Source organism: Asterias amurensis, chromosome 11, assembly GCF_032118995.1.
Source record: "Asterias amurensis chromosome 11, ASM3211899v1".
Lineage (NCBI taxonomy): Eukaryota > Metazoa > Echinodermata > Asteroidea > Forcipulatida > Asteriidae > Asterias > Asterias amurensis.
In genome coordinates, this window is record NC_092658.1 from 349,716 (window position 1) to 368,547 (window position 18,832).

The following is an 18,832-nucleotide window of genomic DNA, read 5'->3' on the forward strand; positions in this document are numbered from 1 at the left end:
GTGGATTGTTAACAGACAATCATACATAGGGCCAATGTATGCAGTTTTTGTGCCCTGTGTTTTAGAGCTCAAAGTCAGTTCAATTTCTTTAAAGGTAGTGGACACTATCGGTAATTACTCAAAATAATTATTAGCAAAAATCCTTACTTGGTAATGAGTAATGGGGAGAGATTAGTAGTATAAAACATTGTGAGAAACGGCTCCCTCTGAAGTGGAGTACTTTTTGAGAAAGAAGTAATTTTCCACGAACTGATTTTGAGACGTCAGATTTAGAAATTGTGGTCTCGAAATCAAGCATCTGAAAGCACACAACTTCGTGTGACAAGGGTGTTTTCTCTTCATTGTTATCTTGCAACTTCGATGACTGATTGAGCTAAAATTTTCACAGGTTTGTTATTTTATGCATATGTTGAGATACACCAAGTGAGAAGACTGGTCTTTAACAATTACCAAGAGTGTCCAGTGTCTGTAAGAGAATTTTCGGCATCATAAAACATAATTTAATGACTTTTATTTGATCTATTTAATTCCCCAGGCCGTCAATTAGCCAAGAATCAGCTGAACCTAAAGACATATTTAATGACATTGAGTCCATGTTCAATGATCTCACCTTTGACCTGGAGAACATGATGAATTAACCTTTGACCTGAATTGATCCCTAACCAGAGGGAGTAGTAAGTATTTATGTCCAGACATCTTGATATAAAAATTGAAAATTGGATTTAGGATTTATTTAACGATCAAATCTGTCATAAGTTTTCAGTTTTTTGTTTGTTTTATTTGATAATCATGTTTCCTGGAACAGTGAGTTTCTCTTACTTTATCATGAAAGAATGTACTTAAAAGGACATTTTAAATGTCAACATTTGAGTTTGTGACAGAACATGGAAATAAATTCCCCTTGCCCTTTGACATTGTATGTGTAGATTATGGACCTTTCCAAGAAATATGCAAATTGCGGTGTGTACTCTAAGGCTACTGAGGGCAAGTTTAGGGAGTATCGCCTCTTACTGTGAGGGGATGATGTTAGCCGATGCATTTGCTTTGTATCTGCCTATTGCATAACTCAGTGGTGTTTGCTGACCTATAGTATCAGTATACATGAGAGAATATAATGAGCATAGTTTCAAGAAAAGGATAATTGTAGCAGGACTAGTTCTCTGGCAGGTTTTATTTACTTCTGAAGGAATAATTCACAATTGATAACATCTTAACGGCTCAAAGTGAATTCATGCATGATATAAGTATTTGAACTTGACAGACACTTTGCAAAAATGCATGACCACTTGCTGCACCAAAGAACAACATAGAGTTTAATAAACACATTGAGAATTCTTGGCATTGTACACAGGAAAGGTCAAGTTGTGCTTGGAATTATTAAACTTGAAGTTTTGTTTTATTTATTTTTTGTTTTCATTCTTAATGCCTAGAGTAAAGTCACAAATATATTCCCTTTTAGAATATGCAAATTAATATACTAAGCAATATCTCATTTACCTTGCTAGGTAGTAACTGCCTTGTATCTAAAGTCCAATCGTCTTCATGTTTTCAGTTTTTTGCCATCTGTGAATTAAAGAGGATAACAATTTACAGTTTGCAGAAAAATGCCAGAACCTGAACAAAATGAATAAATGAACCCTCTTTTATTGAGGATAGCATATATTAAAATAAAGTGTTGTCTTATACTGATATGTTTAATATGTAATTAAGAATTGTAAAAATGTTCTGGCAATGTTTTTTTGTGATAGTCGGATAATTATTTCTTAATATTGTAAGGCTGTATAAATACATTTTTCAAAGAAAAATCTTTATTTTTGGGTCCAAAATATTTATAAAAATGAAACTATGTAGTAATTTTGTTTTCAGTGTAAACTTAAATCAGACAGTTAGTTAGTGAAGAAGAGTTTTTTTTACTTTATTTGTGTTCACTGCCAACTTTCTGATTTCTTCTTCCTTCAGTGTGACTGTAATTGACTGTAAATGACTGTAAATGACTGTAATTGACCTTAGCAATTATGTCTATGCATGAATAACATAATATGATGGGCTTAGTTGACTTTTCTTTTATTAGTAATTGGGGAAAAAATGTGGGTGTTTTTTGCTGGTTTTCCCTCGTTCCAGACAGAATGGTTAAATGCTTTCAGTTTATTGATATATGCTTGCAGTCAATATAATGTTGATATATTGTTATTGATCTAGTCATTATGCTGGCTTTTTAATGCATTGGGGATATAAAGCATCATAACACTGCAGTCTGTATATCTATTATAGACTGATTTGTCAATAGAACTCAACTAGTTCTGATTTAATGTTACAATATTAAACTGATCTCATGTCTTCAATAACTTGTTAGTTCATTCAAAATGACTGTATGAGGAATTGTTTGCTTGAATAGTCCAAGTTATTCCAGCACAGCAGGTTGTTCTTAGGTTTCAGTTAATCATTCAGCGGAAACAAGTTGCAAACTCTTACCTGTGAATGCTTTGAATGCCAATGGTTTCCCAGTCTGGTGTAACTGCATGTTGATATGAATATTGTGACATATCAATAAGTCATTCTTTGAAATCATCTGGCACTCTAAACCAACCTGCTGTAAGTGCTAATTGATGAAAGACTTTAATCATGTGGCATATTGGATTGTTTCATATCAGAAAATCTTAACTTCTTTTACTTCTAGAAGTCGAGAAGTCTTGAATTAATTTGGAGGCAGAGTTTGTGACATGATGAATAATTGACAGATAACCTTGATTAATGGTAAACCAAATTATTGTTGAAGTTTAGAGTTGTGTTTTGCTCGGTCTTTCCCGGGCCTATATTCTATCTTAGCCCGTGTGAAGGCATTGTGATATTTATACTGATGTGTTTTATTTGCGTGTTGAAGTCTACAATATTGCACTGACTTCCATAGGCTGAAGTTCCGTCTGTACTGCTGTAACTTACAAAGCTAGTGGAGTCCATTTTGCTACTCTCAATAAGTAGTCATTGGTTTATCGTAACTGTTGTTTAAAGGCAGTGGACACTATTGGTAATTACTCAAAATAATTATTAGCATTAAACCTCACTCGGTAAAGAGTAATTGGGAGAGGTTGGCAGTATAAAACATTGTGAGAAACGGCTCCCTCTGAAGTGGAGTAGTTTTCGAGATAGAAGTAATTTTCCACGAATTTGATTTCGAGACCTCAAGTTTAGAACTTGAGGTCTCGAAATCAACCATCTAAACGCACACAACTTCGTGTGACTAGGGTGTTTTCTTCTTTCATTATTATCTCACAACTTTGATGACCGATTGAGCTCAAATTTTCACAGGTTAGTTATTTTATGCAGATGTTGAGATCCTAGTTGAGATACACCAAGTGAGAAGACTGGGCTTTGACAATTACCAATAGTGTCCACTGCCTTTAAGGGAGTGGCAATATGGCTCCATGATGGCGCTATGATTACAATTCAGAACTGAACTAATCTCACGTGTTGCTTGTTACAGGGGGGATGGTGAGACTATTTTGCAAATAACATGGGGTTAAAGTAGTTTCCTTGGAATTTTGTTTAATTTATAACTTATTTGTCACATCATGTATATGCATTTACAATGATGTGGTTTTTATTCTGTATTGTCTTGTTGTTTGTTTGTTTGATTATTTGTTTGTTTGTTTGATTGGTTGTAGTAAACTCAAACTATGTCTTTAGCAAGTTTGTTAAGTTTTAATTTATGACTGCTAGAAAGCCCTCAAAAACCTGAGCCCCGCTTGCTTCTCGTTAATGCAATTCATCAATTAATGCTATCATAGTTTTTGTTTTAAATACGAAAAGCCTTGAGATTTCTTGATTACTTTTAAATAAACTGGTTAAAAGAGATTTTTACAAAAGAAAAGAGACAAGTTGCTATGCACAGATTGCCATTGGCGATGATGAAATTACTTAAATAAGTTTCAGGGTCGTCGGGTAAACGACAGAAATGTTTACGAATGCAAAATGAAGATAAATGAATGGTTTGATTGATTACTTCTTATTGTTACTATGATCAAATGATTTTACTTAATTGGTTAGGTGTATCTATACGTTTTGTAATATTTACCGAAGTAGCAACTGACTCGATGTTTTGTTAATGTGTATATTTATACATCGAAACGTCTTGAAAGTAAAAGAAAATGATTATAAAGTTAATAGTATCATAACTTGTGTTTTATGACTAATAATGTATCATAGTTTCAAACTGTACTGTACACAGAGCAAATATTGTACATTAATTGTTTCATTTATATTGCAATCTGTTGTGGTTCTGTATTGTATTAATCCCAGTGAGGCCCAAGTATACTACCCTGAGGAACATGTGTTACCATGACATGCGTAATTATTATATTATGCCTCCCTGTAATTTCAACCCAGACATAATGTGTAAACCTTTGGTAAAATGTCTCTAGGCGCACAATGTCAACCTAATTTTGAAGCAGAACCAAACATGTGGCAGTTGCTTCTTCTTGAGTAAACTGCAAGAGTGTAGTTTGGTTTTATTCAACATGTTCAGACACCGAAGTTTATAAGGCAGAAGAATGCTGTTACATATCTGATGGCATGACCAGTCTTCTCTTAAGTAGAATTGTTTGGAACTATTACCAATGGTGTACACGTCCCTTTAAACACCCTTCTTGTACAGTGTGTAAGGAAACAGTCTGTAAGATATGCAACGTGTGTGCACATATAACTTAAGGTCATACATGATGATAATTGATCATATTTTATTTGGTTGTAAGGAATATGTCGACCTGATTTTAATTAAACCTGTAATCATCTGTGTATGAATATTATAATTATTATATATATGTAAACTGAACATTGTGTTTGATATCATGCGAATGATAAAATAAACTAATACTCCTAAGGGCTTCCTGAGAAAGGTAAACAATGTGTATTGGATTATTTGTATTCATTTGATCAAAGAATTTTATTCGATTCTATTAATTTATTTATTTGATCTTCAAATGTGCACGTTTCGGATTCAATGTTCGGTGGACCTCCACAGGACGAATCAAACCTCTTTGAACTTTGCATGAATTAATCAGGAGAGGAAAGTATTCAGTCTGGATGTAATTCATCTTTTGAAAGGAAATTCTACATCGAAAGCGCGCGAAAAAATCTTATTTGAAGCCTTATTTTAAAAGAAAAGTCGCGGTTGGTTGGAAAGGCAAAGGCAACTACATTAAAGTCGAAAGACATGGCTATATACATCATTCGCTTTTCGGAAACTGATTATTTCCGACCACTAATTCATGTTGAGTTGGCTTAAAGGAACACGTTGCCTTGGATCGGTCGAGTTGGTCTTTGAAAATCGTCCTGTAACCGTTTGTTATAAAATCGATATGGTTAGAAAGATGTTGTAAAAGTAGATTACAATGATCTACACAAATATGCCTCAAAATTGCGGGGTTTTCGTTTTACCTCGTCGACAAACACGGTCGGCCATTTATGGGAGTCAAAACTTTGACTCCCATAAATGGCCGACCGTGTTAGTTCGCGACGTAAAATGAAAACCGTGCAATTTTGAGTGATACTTGTGTGGATCATTATATTCTACTTTTAAAACATCTTTCTAACCATATGCATTTCATAACAAACGGTTTCAAACGCTTTTCATAGACCAACTCGACCGATCCAAGGCAACGTGTTCCTTTAACGGATCGGGGTGTGTTGCGAAGTAGTTTTCGTTTTTATGTAAAGATGAAACCAAAATCGGTTGCACTTGGTTTCTAGATATTAGTTAATTAAAACACTTTGGGAGGATGTGACTAAGCAGTGTTCCCAGGTAGCTAACCACAAAAGTGCAACCCGCTGAATAATAATAGGAATATGTGATAAAATGGCCCTGACAATGTAGGATTTACAATCTCGCTTCTTTTTTTACAATATGTTTTTTCTTTCGCGAGGTGGCATGGATGGTAGTCTGCACTAAGCTTAGGCATGGCTTACTACACAGTTTAAATACTATTTTGAATCACACAAAGTGGCATTTTAATCACCTCAGCTACCCTTTAAAACTCCTCAATCGTTTGAGTCATACGCAACAGAGCGATTCCTAGGCGTAGTGGTTCCACGGACTCTACCTAAAAGCGCCCCCATCCCAAGGACAAGATGTTTACGACTCACTGGAGCGAGATTTGGAAGTGGACAAATTATGAGGATGGATCCATTCAATGAAATCAAATCAATCTTGATTACCTATACTCAGCTTACTGTTCCACCAACACCTTCATGCAAAAAGATACCAAAATCAAGCTTTATGTAGCACCGGACGTTATTGGGAGGTCGGGCTGCCATGTAAACGGGAAACTCTGCTTGGGTCCAAACGTCAGACCATAAGCAGTTGTTTTGAAACTTTACATAGAAACTCGTATTTCCACCTCATTGTTTACTGAATACTTGACTAGTAGCCGCATCACCAAGATGCTATAAGCCCCCAAACAGCATTCTTCTTGAGTAATCCCCTGTTTGTATTACGGTCCTCGGGAGCGATTTATTTAATTCGTTCAGCTTTATAACCATAGAACCCATCGCCACCTGGACCCATTGATTTACGCCTGACACAACCGACCCTTAAAAGACCCTTTATACTTCTGCAGAGAATAGTTTTTCACTAAATAATAGTTCCACTTCAAGGACTGTAAATATGCTGACATCACACAGCAGGTTAAATGCACGTAGTGATACATGCTTTGTGTGGGTGTTGAACGACTGACTGCATTCTACACTCAGTCAGTGGACATAGTACAGGTTTGTGACAAATTCAACTGACGTTGTCGTCACATCTTCATCTCCGAGTGCTACCCTTCTTGACGTGTGAGGAGGAGGGGGCAGGTTTCCATACCTAGGAGGGGTAAATAAATTAGTCATGGCTGGTGGTGTGGTGCAGCTTGCAGTAAGCCTTATGACTGGCTTAGTGTTTGGATTGGCAGTGGAAAAGAGCAGAGGTGAGTGTCCTTGGTATAGACAACCAGTGTTTATAATAAACACTGGTAATCAACTGCGTGACCCGACATTTACTAAAATGGTCGTTCCCCGCTGCCAGTAGCATTGGAAACTAGCAGGCTGACCTCATCAAGGTGATGATGCTTGGATATAAATTAGCTTGACATTATAAAAACAGTAAACATTTTTTATTAACACGATGAAATTTTTTTTATTGGAAGATATGTTCTATTTATCAAACTAAAAAAATACATACCCATCTGTTTTTAAAGGCGGCTGCATTTTAGAGAACATTTCAAGTTATTTTAAATTTAGAATATCCGCTGCTGAAATGTAAAACCATTACATGTTATTTGCTTTGCCGGTTTGGGGTAATTATCCCCACATGGGTTAGACAGTTAACTTCCTATAATAAGGCCCGACTATAGTCATGTTTCACTGTGACTAACAAAAGAAAATCATAAATGAATAAAATACTACGTAATAATTTACTGGATCTATATTCTTTCTTCTTGGAGTTTATCTATTTGGGCAATACCAAATAAAGTATCCGAACATTTTGATAAGAATTTGACAGTATTTTTGTTTTCATGTAAAACGTTGACACATAACTACACCAAACGGATACCTCGTTTAGGCCTATTAGACGTTGTGGTAACGTTCTTCCATTTGAATTTCTGACTTTTTAATAAACAAAAATATTATTTTAAGAATAATAAAATCTCTGCAAGGGATGTGCCGTTATATAAAATCGTGAGGCATGACGGTTCGTTTTATTTTTTATTTTTTTAAATAAGCCTAAGTAATAGTCGTCGGAGCTGAAATTTCACACAGGGTCTATATCCACGCCCTTTGTCCATGGTTGAAAGCAACCAGCCACCTTTGTCCAGTACCGATATAAATTCTTGTTTTCACGCACCAAGGTCACCCAGTAAACATTCCTTCATGAGAGATGTAAAGTATGGTGCTTATAACGTGCCATTTTGTAACGGACAGTCTTGGCTCCAATGCAACTATACAATGAGTTTAGACAGATAAATGTCCACATGCAACACTGCATGGGTTTATAATGCTTGGTAGATGTTTAAACCAAGACAAGGCAATTACCTGATCCCGATGATGGAAAATGAAGAGAATGTTCATTGTAGGTTCAACCTGCTTTAAAATATTGACGAGTACAGATTTAGGAATAAAAGCGTTTATAGCTACGAAGACTGTACACACATGCTTTAAAGGCTTGGAGATCAGATTTTTTACAAATAAGAAGATACTTTCCCATGTTACAGATTATTTGTTTTTGGATATGACGTTTTGATGTTACTTATGTACTTAATAAATCACTACATATACAAATAATCTAGAGATGGATGAAAAAGGCTCAAACTGTCGGGTACAAATGCTACACAAAAAAGGTGGAAAGGGACGGGGGGGGGGGGGGAAAGAAAAAGAAGTAGAAAAGGGGGAAATGTGATGTAATAAAAAGTAATAAAAATGCAACTGAAATATTGCGATGCCAGAAATGAAAACTGCGACTAAATGAATGGCACATATGGAGCACCATACTATATATAGAGGGAAGGTAAATAATAGTAGTTATGGAGACATTCAAGTTGAATGCTGAGTACACAGTCGAGCATAAACATGGTAACGGTTGGGTACATCCTTTTATATTTTGGTCTATAATAAAGGGATACAAAACAGTTAGAGACCTGCACAACTGGGTTATAACGCTAAAATATAACAAATAAAAATAACGCCATGTTTTTTTAAACAAAATAAACCTTTTTGAAATAATGTTAAATATAGTAGTTGAATTTATAATTGAGTTGTATTTGAACCAAATATGATGTGTTTATTATAGCATTGAGATACCACATTTCCCCTTAAAAACTGTAATTATTTTTATGGCGTCCAAGAACGAGTTCAGCACGAACGGAGGAAATGCGCCAGATTGGTGTGCATTAAACTGAATTGAGCAAGATAAGACAGTTTTTAAGATGTCCCTTAAAACTTTAACTATGGACCATAAGTCATGAAATCATGACAACTTCTACATCTTTATGTCAGGGGAAAGGGTGAATAAGTGTGTTGCGATCTTCGATTGATTGCTGCATTTGATGGATTGTAGTATCGCCCTATAGTATACCCAATTCCACCCACACTTATCTTCTTTTTTTAACAAAGTATTTGATGCGTCTTTGTTGGAATGACTCATGAACTCGCTGAGTTGTGTCATAACGACTGGTTCTTGAGATTAATTCTCAATTTCCCGATTAGTGCAATAGGACCTGTCTAATTGTGGTATCACATTTTAATTCACTTGGAAACGTTTTCTAGGAAAACAAAACTCAGAAAACTGAAGTAAATATGGTGGCCCTGAAGGGACATCGCATATCGCAAACGTGTGCGCATACGTATGCAATGTCGTGAAACAATTCGCAAATATGTGCGCACACGAATGCAATGTCGTGAAACAATTCGCGAATATGTGCGCACACGTATGCAATGTCGTGAAACAATTCGCAAATATGTGCGCACACGTATGCAATGTCGTGAAACAATTCGCGAATATGTGCGCACACGTTTGCAATGTCGTGAAACAATTCGCGAATATGTGCGCACACGTCTGCGAATATTATTTGCGATGTCGTGAATTTTATTGCATACCATGTTGCATACCTTTGAATAAAATGTCTAATGATCTGGGGGTTTCTTTCCAACAGTGAGATAAGCGGTAGTCATTGCAGCAGTAGTCTTTGTTGTGAAGCAAGCGAGGCGTGTGGTCGTCCTTGGCCTGGTGCCAAGTTCCTGGGTATACACATGCTTTACAGAGGGAGCCTGCTGTAGCGCCACAGTACTCCCTAGATCGGTAACAAATTATCCACAACTATGACATCATCCTAATGGTATGCAACATGGTATGCAATAAAATTCACGACATTGCAAAACAAATCGCACTCGTGTGCGCACATATTTACGATTTGGTTCACGAAATTGCATACGTGTGCGCACATATTTACGATTTGGTTCACGAAATTGCATACGTGTGCGCAAATATTCACGATTTGGTTCACGAGATTGCATACGTGTGCGCACATATTCGCGAATTGTTTCACGACATTGCATACGTGTGCGCACATATTCGCGAATTGTTTCACGATATTGTATACGTGTGCGCATATATTCGCGATTTGTTTCACGACATTGCATACGTGTGCACACACTTTTGCGTTATGCGATGTCCCTTCGGGGCCACCATAAGTAAACCAACATTTGCGATGCCATCCGGTCAGCCGGGTAAGTGAATGGCCTGAAGCTAGACCAAAACAGTCAGAACGGACCAGTAATATCCTTCTATATTTGTTTAATCCCACATAACAGGGTTTGGGTCCGAAACTATAGACCAATATAAACACAGTCAGAACGGAACAGTGATATCCGTCTATATTTGTTTAATCCCACATAACAGGGTTTGGATCCGAAATTAGACAAATATAAACACAGTCAGAACGGTCCAGTGATATAAACATAGTCAGAACGGACCAGTGATATAAACATAGTCAGAACGGACCAGTGATATAAACAGTCAAAACGGACCAGTGATATAAACACAGTCAGAACGGACCAGTGATATAAACATAGTCAGAACGGACCAGTGATATAAACACAGTCAAAACGGACCAGTGATATAAACACAGTCAGAACGGACCAGTGATATAAACACAGTCAGAACGGACCAGTGATATAAACACAGTCAGAACGGACCAGTGATATAAACACAGTCAGAACGGACCAGTGATATCGTTCTATATTTTGTTTATCCCACAGTGTTTGAACCTCGATCAATCCGGAATCAGTTCATCTACTCTCGTTTCATCATGATGAAGATGTTCCTTTCTGCCCTTACTACAAGCATCGTCTGCTTTTGTTTCCTCTCTACAATTCCAATGACCCAGAAGTACTTCACTCGCATCCGGAATGGTTACATGTCTTGTTTGACTCGCAAGGGGGTGTTGATGTCAGTTTGTGGGGGAGTCATGCTGGGTGCTGGGATGGCGCTCGCTGCCACGGTTAGTAAAAAACCATTTGATGTCTTTTAATCTCTATCAATTTAAAAGTTAATGTTTTCTTCCGTTGGGCTGTTACCATGCCATTTCTAACAACTTGTGCCATTATTTCTGCTTGATTTAATTTCGATTGTGATCCGATTATTTATGTTTTTATTTTGTACAGTGTCCGGGAATAGTCTTAGCCCAAATTGGAACATTGGTACCTAATTCAAGTAAGTGTTGAGAAATTTCACTGTCGTTTCATACTTTTGAATTTGATCACTAGTCTCATAAACTGGCTAATCATGGGTCTTCATTTTACCACGAAACTCTTGAACACTTAACCTTTGCTATCTAGAAATATACTCAAAAGGAAGCAACGTTTTCAGGGTACTTTTGAAATCTTGAGTAAAATAAAAAGGCCTAACTAGCTTATAACTGAATAATGCACATAAATCACTCTACGACGGCGCATTGACCCTAAGGTGACCCACTGACACTAATGTATGTTATATCTCCAGGTTACTGCCTCGCTGGTTGCTTCTTCGGAGTTTTCTTATACGCATTAACAGAATCTTCACTCACTAAGTATTTTGAGACATCACCAAGCAAAGAGCAAACGTAAGCATAACTCAACTAATACAACCGCGTCATAATGCACGTGTTTAAGTCACCGTTGTTCACAACAACCGTTAATATAAGTAATTTCTAGATATTCTGATTTTGAAATTACCAATTGTCTTCTCTTTTCTCTTCTTAGTAAGCCTATTGATGTGTACTTGGGTATTCCTTACCCTGTGCTTGGTGTTACCATGGCGATATTGACGTCATCGGTGGTCTTTGTTATCGAGTTATTATTTCCCTGGCAGACAGAAATCGAGGTGAGTTTTCATTCTCTGTTGTCCTCATCGTCATGCAATATTCTAAAACATTGTATTTTGTTGACAACAGTTATCGTTATTAAGTTTTGAATTTTACTGCCTTTTGGTTATCGCTCACAATATTTCTATTTAACTTAGGGTTTAAATCTCGGTAATGAAGGATCTTTGATGTCACATAGAGCATGGCCGCCATACTTGGCAGGTAAGTCAATACTGACACAACGGAGAAGTCACAATAATATGGGACGCCACCACGAGGTCATTGTCAAAGACAACAGTAGACTGGTCCCTGTCTTTATCTGCAGACCCAATGATTTCAGTGGATAAGCAATAAAAGTGACGTAGGCCTAAGCTTTAAAAGTGACGTAAGCAATAAAAGTGCTGGTAAACTACGTCACTTCGGAGCGACCTTTCTGTGTTATGATTGGTCGCTCCGAAGTGACGTAGTTTGCCGGTAACAGCAGCAGCAGTTCTTTGTAGGAATGCCGGCTGCGTCCGTACAACGTGTGTGCATAATGTCCGTATTTCGTCACAATGTAATGAGTGTATACATGGGGGTGTATACACTACGAATCTCCGTCCGTGTTAATTGGGGTGCAAGGTTAAAAGTTATCGCCCCAATCTGGCAGGCGAGTAAGAACGGTATCTGGCGTTATTATGAGCCTCGAAGTTTGATGTCATGTGTTTAGGCTCCCAGTTGAAAGGCAGTTTTATGATGTACTATTAATGGCGTGCAGCATACTCATGCCGTATGGACTCGGATCCGAATTTGCGGTAATTACGACTACTGGTGTGCTTTACTATGGGTGTTATGTACTTCAACACACGAAGACGCGGTATTAACCATTGCCGCCAATTCAGCTCAGACGCACCCTAACGCTGAGTCAAAATGACGGCAATAGTAAACGCGCTTATAGTGCAGCAGACAGCTGCTGTCTCAGAGGTTGGTGCAATCCGCGTCATATGGGAGTCAGTGCCATTATAACCAGTACATGTATTGAGAAGGTTTACTAAAAGTTATTGCATTATCATTACAATACATTATCCAGTATCCACACGCATACAGAACACGTAATGGAATAAATTAACCTTTCTGATTACACTTTATTGTGTGTTTGTTTGTAGGTACTTTGATCGGTGCATTGCAAGTACCAGTCAGTCTCCTTGTTGGTGATACACTCGGAGGAAGCCAGAGTTATTGTACTTTACTATCACAGATGTTGGTAATTAAGAAACTACAGAGAAAGTTACCTTACCTTATGCAATACAGACACGGGGTAGAGAACTGGTGGCAGGTAAACTTTAGGCTCAAGTTTAGAACAAAACAAGATGGTAGGCCTATCTTCACCACAGGATTTGGATTTCATTTGAAACAAAATGCATTATTTTCAGATCAATGTTTGTTTCTTCGTAACATTTTGATAAAGATACTTGTAAAATACATGTTACGGCTTGAGTTGAATAACTTGTGGTTCTGTGGTATTTTTTCATCAGGTACTTTTCGTATCAGGGGCCGTAGGTGGCGCTTATTTTTCAGCTGTCTCGTCCAGCTCTCTCGGCCTCGCTGTGGGTATAGCGCCCTCTTCAGCTTTCTTAGGAGGAACTCTTATGTTGTATGGAGCAAGAATGGCAGGGGGCTGTACCAGGTAAATTTTGAAACACATGTTTTGTACTGATCTTTGGTTACTTAACTTATTATGATTATAATTAAACGCTTAATTATTAAGCGATTGATCAATTTGATAAATTCTTAAAATGGGGTCAAGGTTGATAACTTGTGCTCTAAGTACGTCTCAGTCTTTCGTACAAGCATCGACTTGTAATCAGCAGACGTGAAGATGTAATAATGAAATGGTCTGTTCGAAGGATTATGAGTGGTAACAATCTTCGTCAACGCCGGGATTTGAGCCGGGTTCTTGAAGACGATGATTAAGCCTAAGCCAACTTAGTACATTCCCGTGTGAATATTGCTGTAGAAAGAACCCGGGAAAAGTTCCTAAAACAAAAAATGAAAAGATTTTAACATGTTTAAAAAAAAATAGTTTAACTTTTGATAAAGCGTGTGAGTGATAAACGGAGATTGATTTTCGGACTCTACAATTTTATTTATTTTTAGCCACAAAGGGGTGCGGCACGTTAGTGTGTAAGAGGCTGGCGTAAAAATTACAATTTTTGATTGTGGTGTTACACTTCTACTTTTAAGTTGTTTTTCCCTCTTTGTAATATTGTCATGCAGCGGACACGGCCTGTCTGGTTTCGGCCTCATGATGGCGCTCTCCATGGTAGCTGTTCCAGCTATGTTTGGTGGTGGCACTGCGATGGGATTCTTAATTCGTTACCTTGGAAACGAATCATTGCTGTGATAACTTGTAAATAATGAAAATAAATTATAATATAACCTTGACTTCAGATTGGTTCACCCTTCCAGCTAGTGCACTTCAAAACAAACAGACAATTATTGTCCACATGTTTTGTTCACAATATTGGATTGCCATTTACTCTGACGTCATTGCAACCATGGGTCAGTAATAACAGCATCAGTCTAAAGGCCTTTTGTTAAATGTAGCATAAAACTCAAACCACTGCATGATGACAAACTGACCAGAACGACAATACGGACTAATCAGTATTCTCATGCTGAATTAAGTTTTCGCATGACCTATTTTTATTTCATTGTCAAGAATTAATTTTCAAAAGCAAATATTGAGATGAAAATTCCATCACCCCATTTTACCCCTTGGGGGATGAATCCTATTGAGAAAAAAACAATTAAGTTAAATGCTTCCGAGTTCAAATCTTTTATCAAGAACATTTTGAAAGCCAATTAACTTGAGCTGTTCCTGAGGCGCCATGATGACTTGTACATCTATAAGGCTCAGGCGTCACCTTGTTTCCCTCTAAGAGGTTCAGACAAAAATTGTTGTTCTGTCGAAATGACAGTTGGATTGGTATTTAAAGCAAGCTGCCTCTAAGGATGATCTGCTTTATAGTTTAATTAAAAACACATAGGCCTTTGGGTAACTCTAGAAGAAAGTCTCAATAGTATTTCAAATATTTTTGAAATTATTTACACAAAGCTTCTTCTTAATAATTAATATAAATTCTAAAATTCAACAATGTGTTATAGCATTGTAATCAATTATTAACTTTGTAAGTAATCTGTTGACCATAATTTTAATCTAAATATTAACATGGCGACGCAAGTCATTTTCCGTTTCTTTTTTTAGTATTGAAAATAAATGTTTTACTTGCAGTTTTATTTTAATTCGTTCAAGGCAGTCATTTGGTGTTGCCAATTTACATGAGTAATTTTGTTTAGTCTTGATTTGAATGTAACTATGATAACCATTACTGTCATCGGAGATTTGACACATATCATGGTGTTACCGCAAACCTCATCTGATATTGTTCCCCACTGGCTATTTTAATCAACCGTCCAGAATACAAGACTAATTTTATAAATAATGTCCCCTTTCCAAACACACCGATCTCCTCTAGATTGGATACAAGGTTACAACCTCTAGATTGGATACAAGGTTACAAACATTTCCTTCATCAACAACAGCTTCGAAAACTATGCCTCAGTAAAATGCGTTCTGGTTCAGGTGGCAAGATTGAAATCAAACAAGAACAGCATGTGACCGGAACATGCAGTAACTGAAATGATAATCACAAATAAATTGAAATCGGTAGTCCTCGTAGGGTTTGAACGAACTGAATGATCGATTGCTTCACTGGATCGAATATTACACATGGCTTCAGTAGCAGCTGTATTTAGGTGAGGAAATATTGATTTAAAAATAAAAGCAATGTATTGCGTTATGACAATTGGAAACACAAAAGAAAACATTGTGTGATATTGAAATTTATCCCAGTTAAATGTGAGCGATATCTCAATATTAATGTGCAGAAAATGTCTGACAAATCACGCACCGTTTATTTAATATCTTCGGCCATAACTTATATGAATTTGTGAACAGGAAGATTTATTATATATTAATGTGCAGAAAATGTCTGACAAATCACGCACCGTTTATTTAATATCTTCGGCCATAACTTATATGAATTTGTGAACAGGAAGATTTATTATATCGAACTTACAACAGATGATGAATAGGACTTGTTTTAGCTTCAATCAATTGAGAAAAAAGTACGGCTAGTTATTTTTTGTTAAATCACTCAAACTTGCACTCCTGTATCTGATTGATTCCCGAAAGCTCAATGGCGACTTTTCTTTGCGAGACTTACGTCTATCCATGAAGATGGTCTAACTAGATGTATGACCGCATCTGTTTCTAATTTTTTTCTGCACATTTTGAAAAAAATCTCTTGCTGTAAATTAAAACGAAAGTACGAATTGAGTAGAAACCTCTAGCTTCACCCATACCGATTTCGCATGCTGAACAATAACAACTCCAAGATTTAACACAACATACTGCAATATAAATTTGCACGTCTCTTCAACTGGAGAAGTAAGAGTGGTACTAATGCATGGAAGTGAAATAGGCTGCTTTTGCCGAAAATAACAGGTAAACAAATTTGACTATACGTTCTTACGGCTAACCCTCACCGTACATACCTAATTTAAAATTTCACTTATCTTTGGTCTCATTGTATTTTTATTAGTCTTCCCCGTATCACCTGATTGACTTTTCTTTGAAACCTTCCAAAACTACTCTGCCACATTTCCCTCTAAATTGCTTTCCCTTCTCGTAGTAAAACAATAATGATCGTTGGAAACAGAGTGGTTATTAGGCATAACATTGGCGTGACAATACTTGAGACAGTGTGAGATAATTAAAGCCCAGTTGATGGATTGATACGTCTTGTGTTTTTATTGTCTTACCCTTCCTCTGTACTTTACCTTATTGCAAAGAGGTTTGAGGTATGAGAAAGTCTGGACAGCTCGTTGTTCGGTCCATGGTCGTAAATGTTTCAGTTCACATTCTTGGTTTATAACATGACATGATTGATGTTTTCCCAGTATTTTAAACGAAAGTAGAGAAATTGAAGACCAACAGGCCGCATTGTTTGAGATAGAATGCGGAGAACTATGGTCAAAGTGATCATGCAGCACGTTCACGTTTAACCTGAGATTCTTAAGACAGCAAAGTGAACCTGAGATTCTTAAGACAGAAAATTAAGAAAGTGAATCCTTAAATTTATAGAATTGATGGGTGAGAATTAGTCACTTACCAAATAAAAACAAATATTTGAACATCTTGAACTCGGTTTAATGAGGCGGCTGTGCGGTACACCTCCGCAATTTCAGAGTCTTTGGGCAATCTGCATAGTTCTCAATTGGAACACCCCAAGTCTTAAAAATCTCTTCCCAGTGTCTCTCTGTGGGGCTATGTATACTGTCTGGATAAATGCCGAGGAATAGTAAGAATAGACAATAATATACCCGGGGTAACAGCTGGAATTGTCGTCTCTATTTCACAGTCTAATTATGTCTTCAGACGTCTGGTTTTAGGTGGAGTTTTTTGTGTTTCTATGTCATATACTTCGTTATTAAATATAAATGCAACCCAATGAAATTTGAAAAAATATGGAATAATTATGTAGGACTCAGTTAATGCAGGTGTTTCAGTGTTACCTTTTACTTGCCAGCAACGATCCATGAGGCTATAAATAGTTGTGCAATTCAATTTCCCTGGAGGTGTAGGTGTCGTCACTGATTGTAAAAGTATTAAATGTCTGCCAATTGACCAGTAATCAACGGTTTGGAATTAACTGAATTATTCATTTTAACCAAAACGTAGCCATTAGAGACACTGGACACTATTGGTAATTGTCAAAGACAAGTCTTCTCACTTGCTGTATATGCATAAAATAGCAAACCTGTACAGATTAGAGCTCAATCGTTCATCGAAGTTGCGAGATAATAATGAAGAAGAAAAAAACCCATCACAAGCAGTTGTGTGCTTTCAGATGCTTGATTTCGAGACCTCAAATTATATATCTGAGGTCTCGAAATCAATTCAAATCAAGTTTATTTCTTTCTCGAAAAGTACTCCCTATTACTCGTTACCAAGTAAGGTTTTATGCTAATAATTATTTACTGTAATTAACAATAGTTTCCATTGTCTTAAACGATTCAAAGAAACTATACGGAGTGGGATTTCATTCAAATAGATCTCAGTCTGATGACGTCACAGTGTGATCAAACTTGGTAAAAGAATGGGAAACCATGATGTCTTTGCACAATTGTCGGAAATGAAAGTTCCAAGTTACAGCACATTTGCAATGCAGTACTATAGCAGTATTATCAGAAGGCCTGCATGGGTCTATTGCAAAGCTACTATAAGGGGAATTTATTTTAAAGTCCCATTTTGTGGAAGTGTTCTATAATAAGAGTTTTCCAAGTTATTGTTTGCAAATTTTTGAAATGCAACTATTGGCTTTCGGCATTGATAGACGAGTATAACTCTGAACAGTCCTGCAAATTGCTTGAATAAACAACGGCAGCAAAATTATTATGGCACAACATTACAAAAAGAAATGGAGAGAAAAATATATATAAAAATGCACAATATTAAACATACATTAGGCCTACATTAAAATATTTTACAAGTTCTTACAATTCTGCAGAACCACCCTACACAGTTGATGGGGTTAGCTGAGGGTATAGAGCCATTCCCACAACATCCTTCTTTATTTAAAAAACGATAATAATAAACAAGAAAACTATAGAGTATAAATGGTTTTATGTTGGAGATTTTTCACTCTTTACTGAGGGGAAGGTTGCAGTATTATTTCACTTTTTGAATTAATTATTTTCTACTGAACCTCATTTGCTCGATGTGACACTTTTTTGTCTGTTTTTCTTGTCTGTCATGAGCTGTTGTTCGCCCTTTTCAGCCCGTGCTCCGAATACTGTGGGTTGATTTAGCTGGGACCTCGGTAAACTGTCTTCTTGGAAAGTTGATTATCCAGAAGCCT

The 18,832-nt window shown here is 36.8% G+C and overlaps 2 protein-coding genes across 6 annotated transcripts in view; both read left to right on the top strand.

Moving 5' to 3' along the window:
* LOC139943717 (uncharacterized) overlaps positions 1–2,681 on the top strand; it is a 129,490-nt gene extending 126,809 nt beyond the window's left edge. For 4 of the 5 annotated variants that reach the window (XM_071940464.1, XM_071940466.1, XM_071940467.1 and 1 more), the window contains one exon: positions 536–2,681. In XM_071940464.1, coding sequence (XP_071796565.1) covers positions 536–638 — 103 coding nt within the window. In that variant the 3' untranslated portion in view covers positions 639–2,681. The remainder of the gene's footprint in view (positions 1–535) is intronic. The other variant, XM_071940465.1, reaches the window with a different exon arrangement.
* Positions 2,682–6,716: 4,035 nt separating this feature from the next.
* LOC139944633 (uncharacterized) lies at positions 6,717–16,793 on the top strand. Its single transcript, XM_071941693.1, has 9 exons — positions 6,717–6,959; positions 10,786–11,027; positions 11,191–11,239; positions 11,528–11,627; positions 11,767–11,887; positions 12,026–12,089; positions 13,013–13,182; positions 13,382–13,533; positions 14,124–16,793. The coding sequence occupies exons 1-9, from the start codon at positions 6,881–6,883 to the stop codon at positions 14,248–14,250; spliced, it is 1,104 nt and encodes a 367-aa protein (XP_071797794.1). The 5' UTR covers positions 6,717–6,880; the 3' UTR covers positions 14,251–16,793.
* The last annotated feature ends 2,039 nt before the right edge of the window (positions 16,794–18,832 follow it).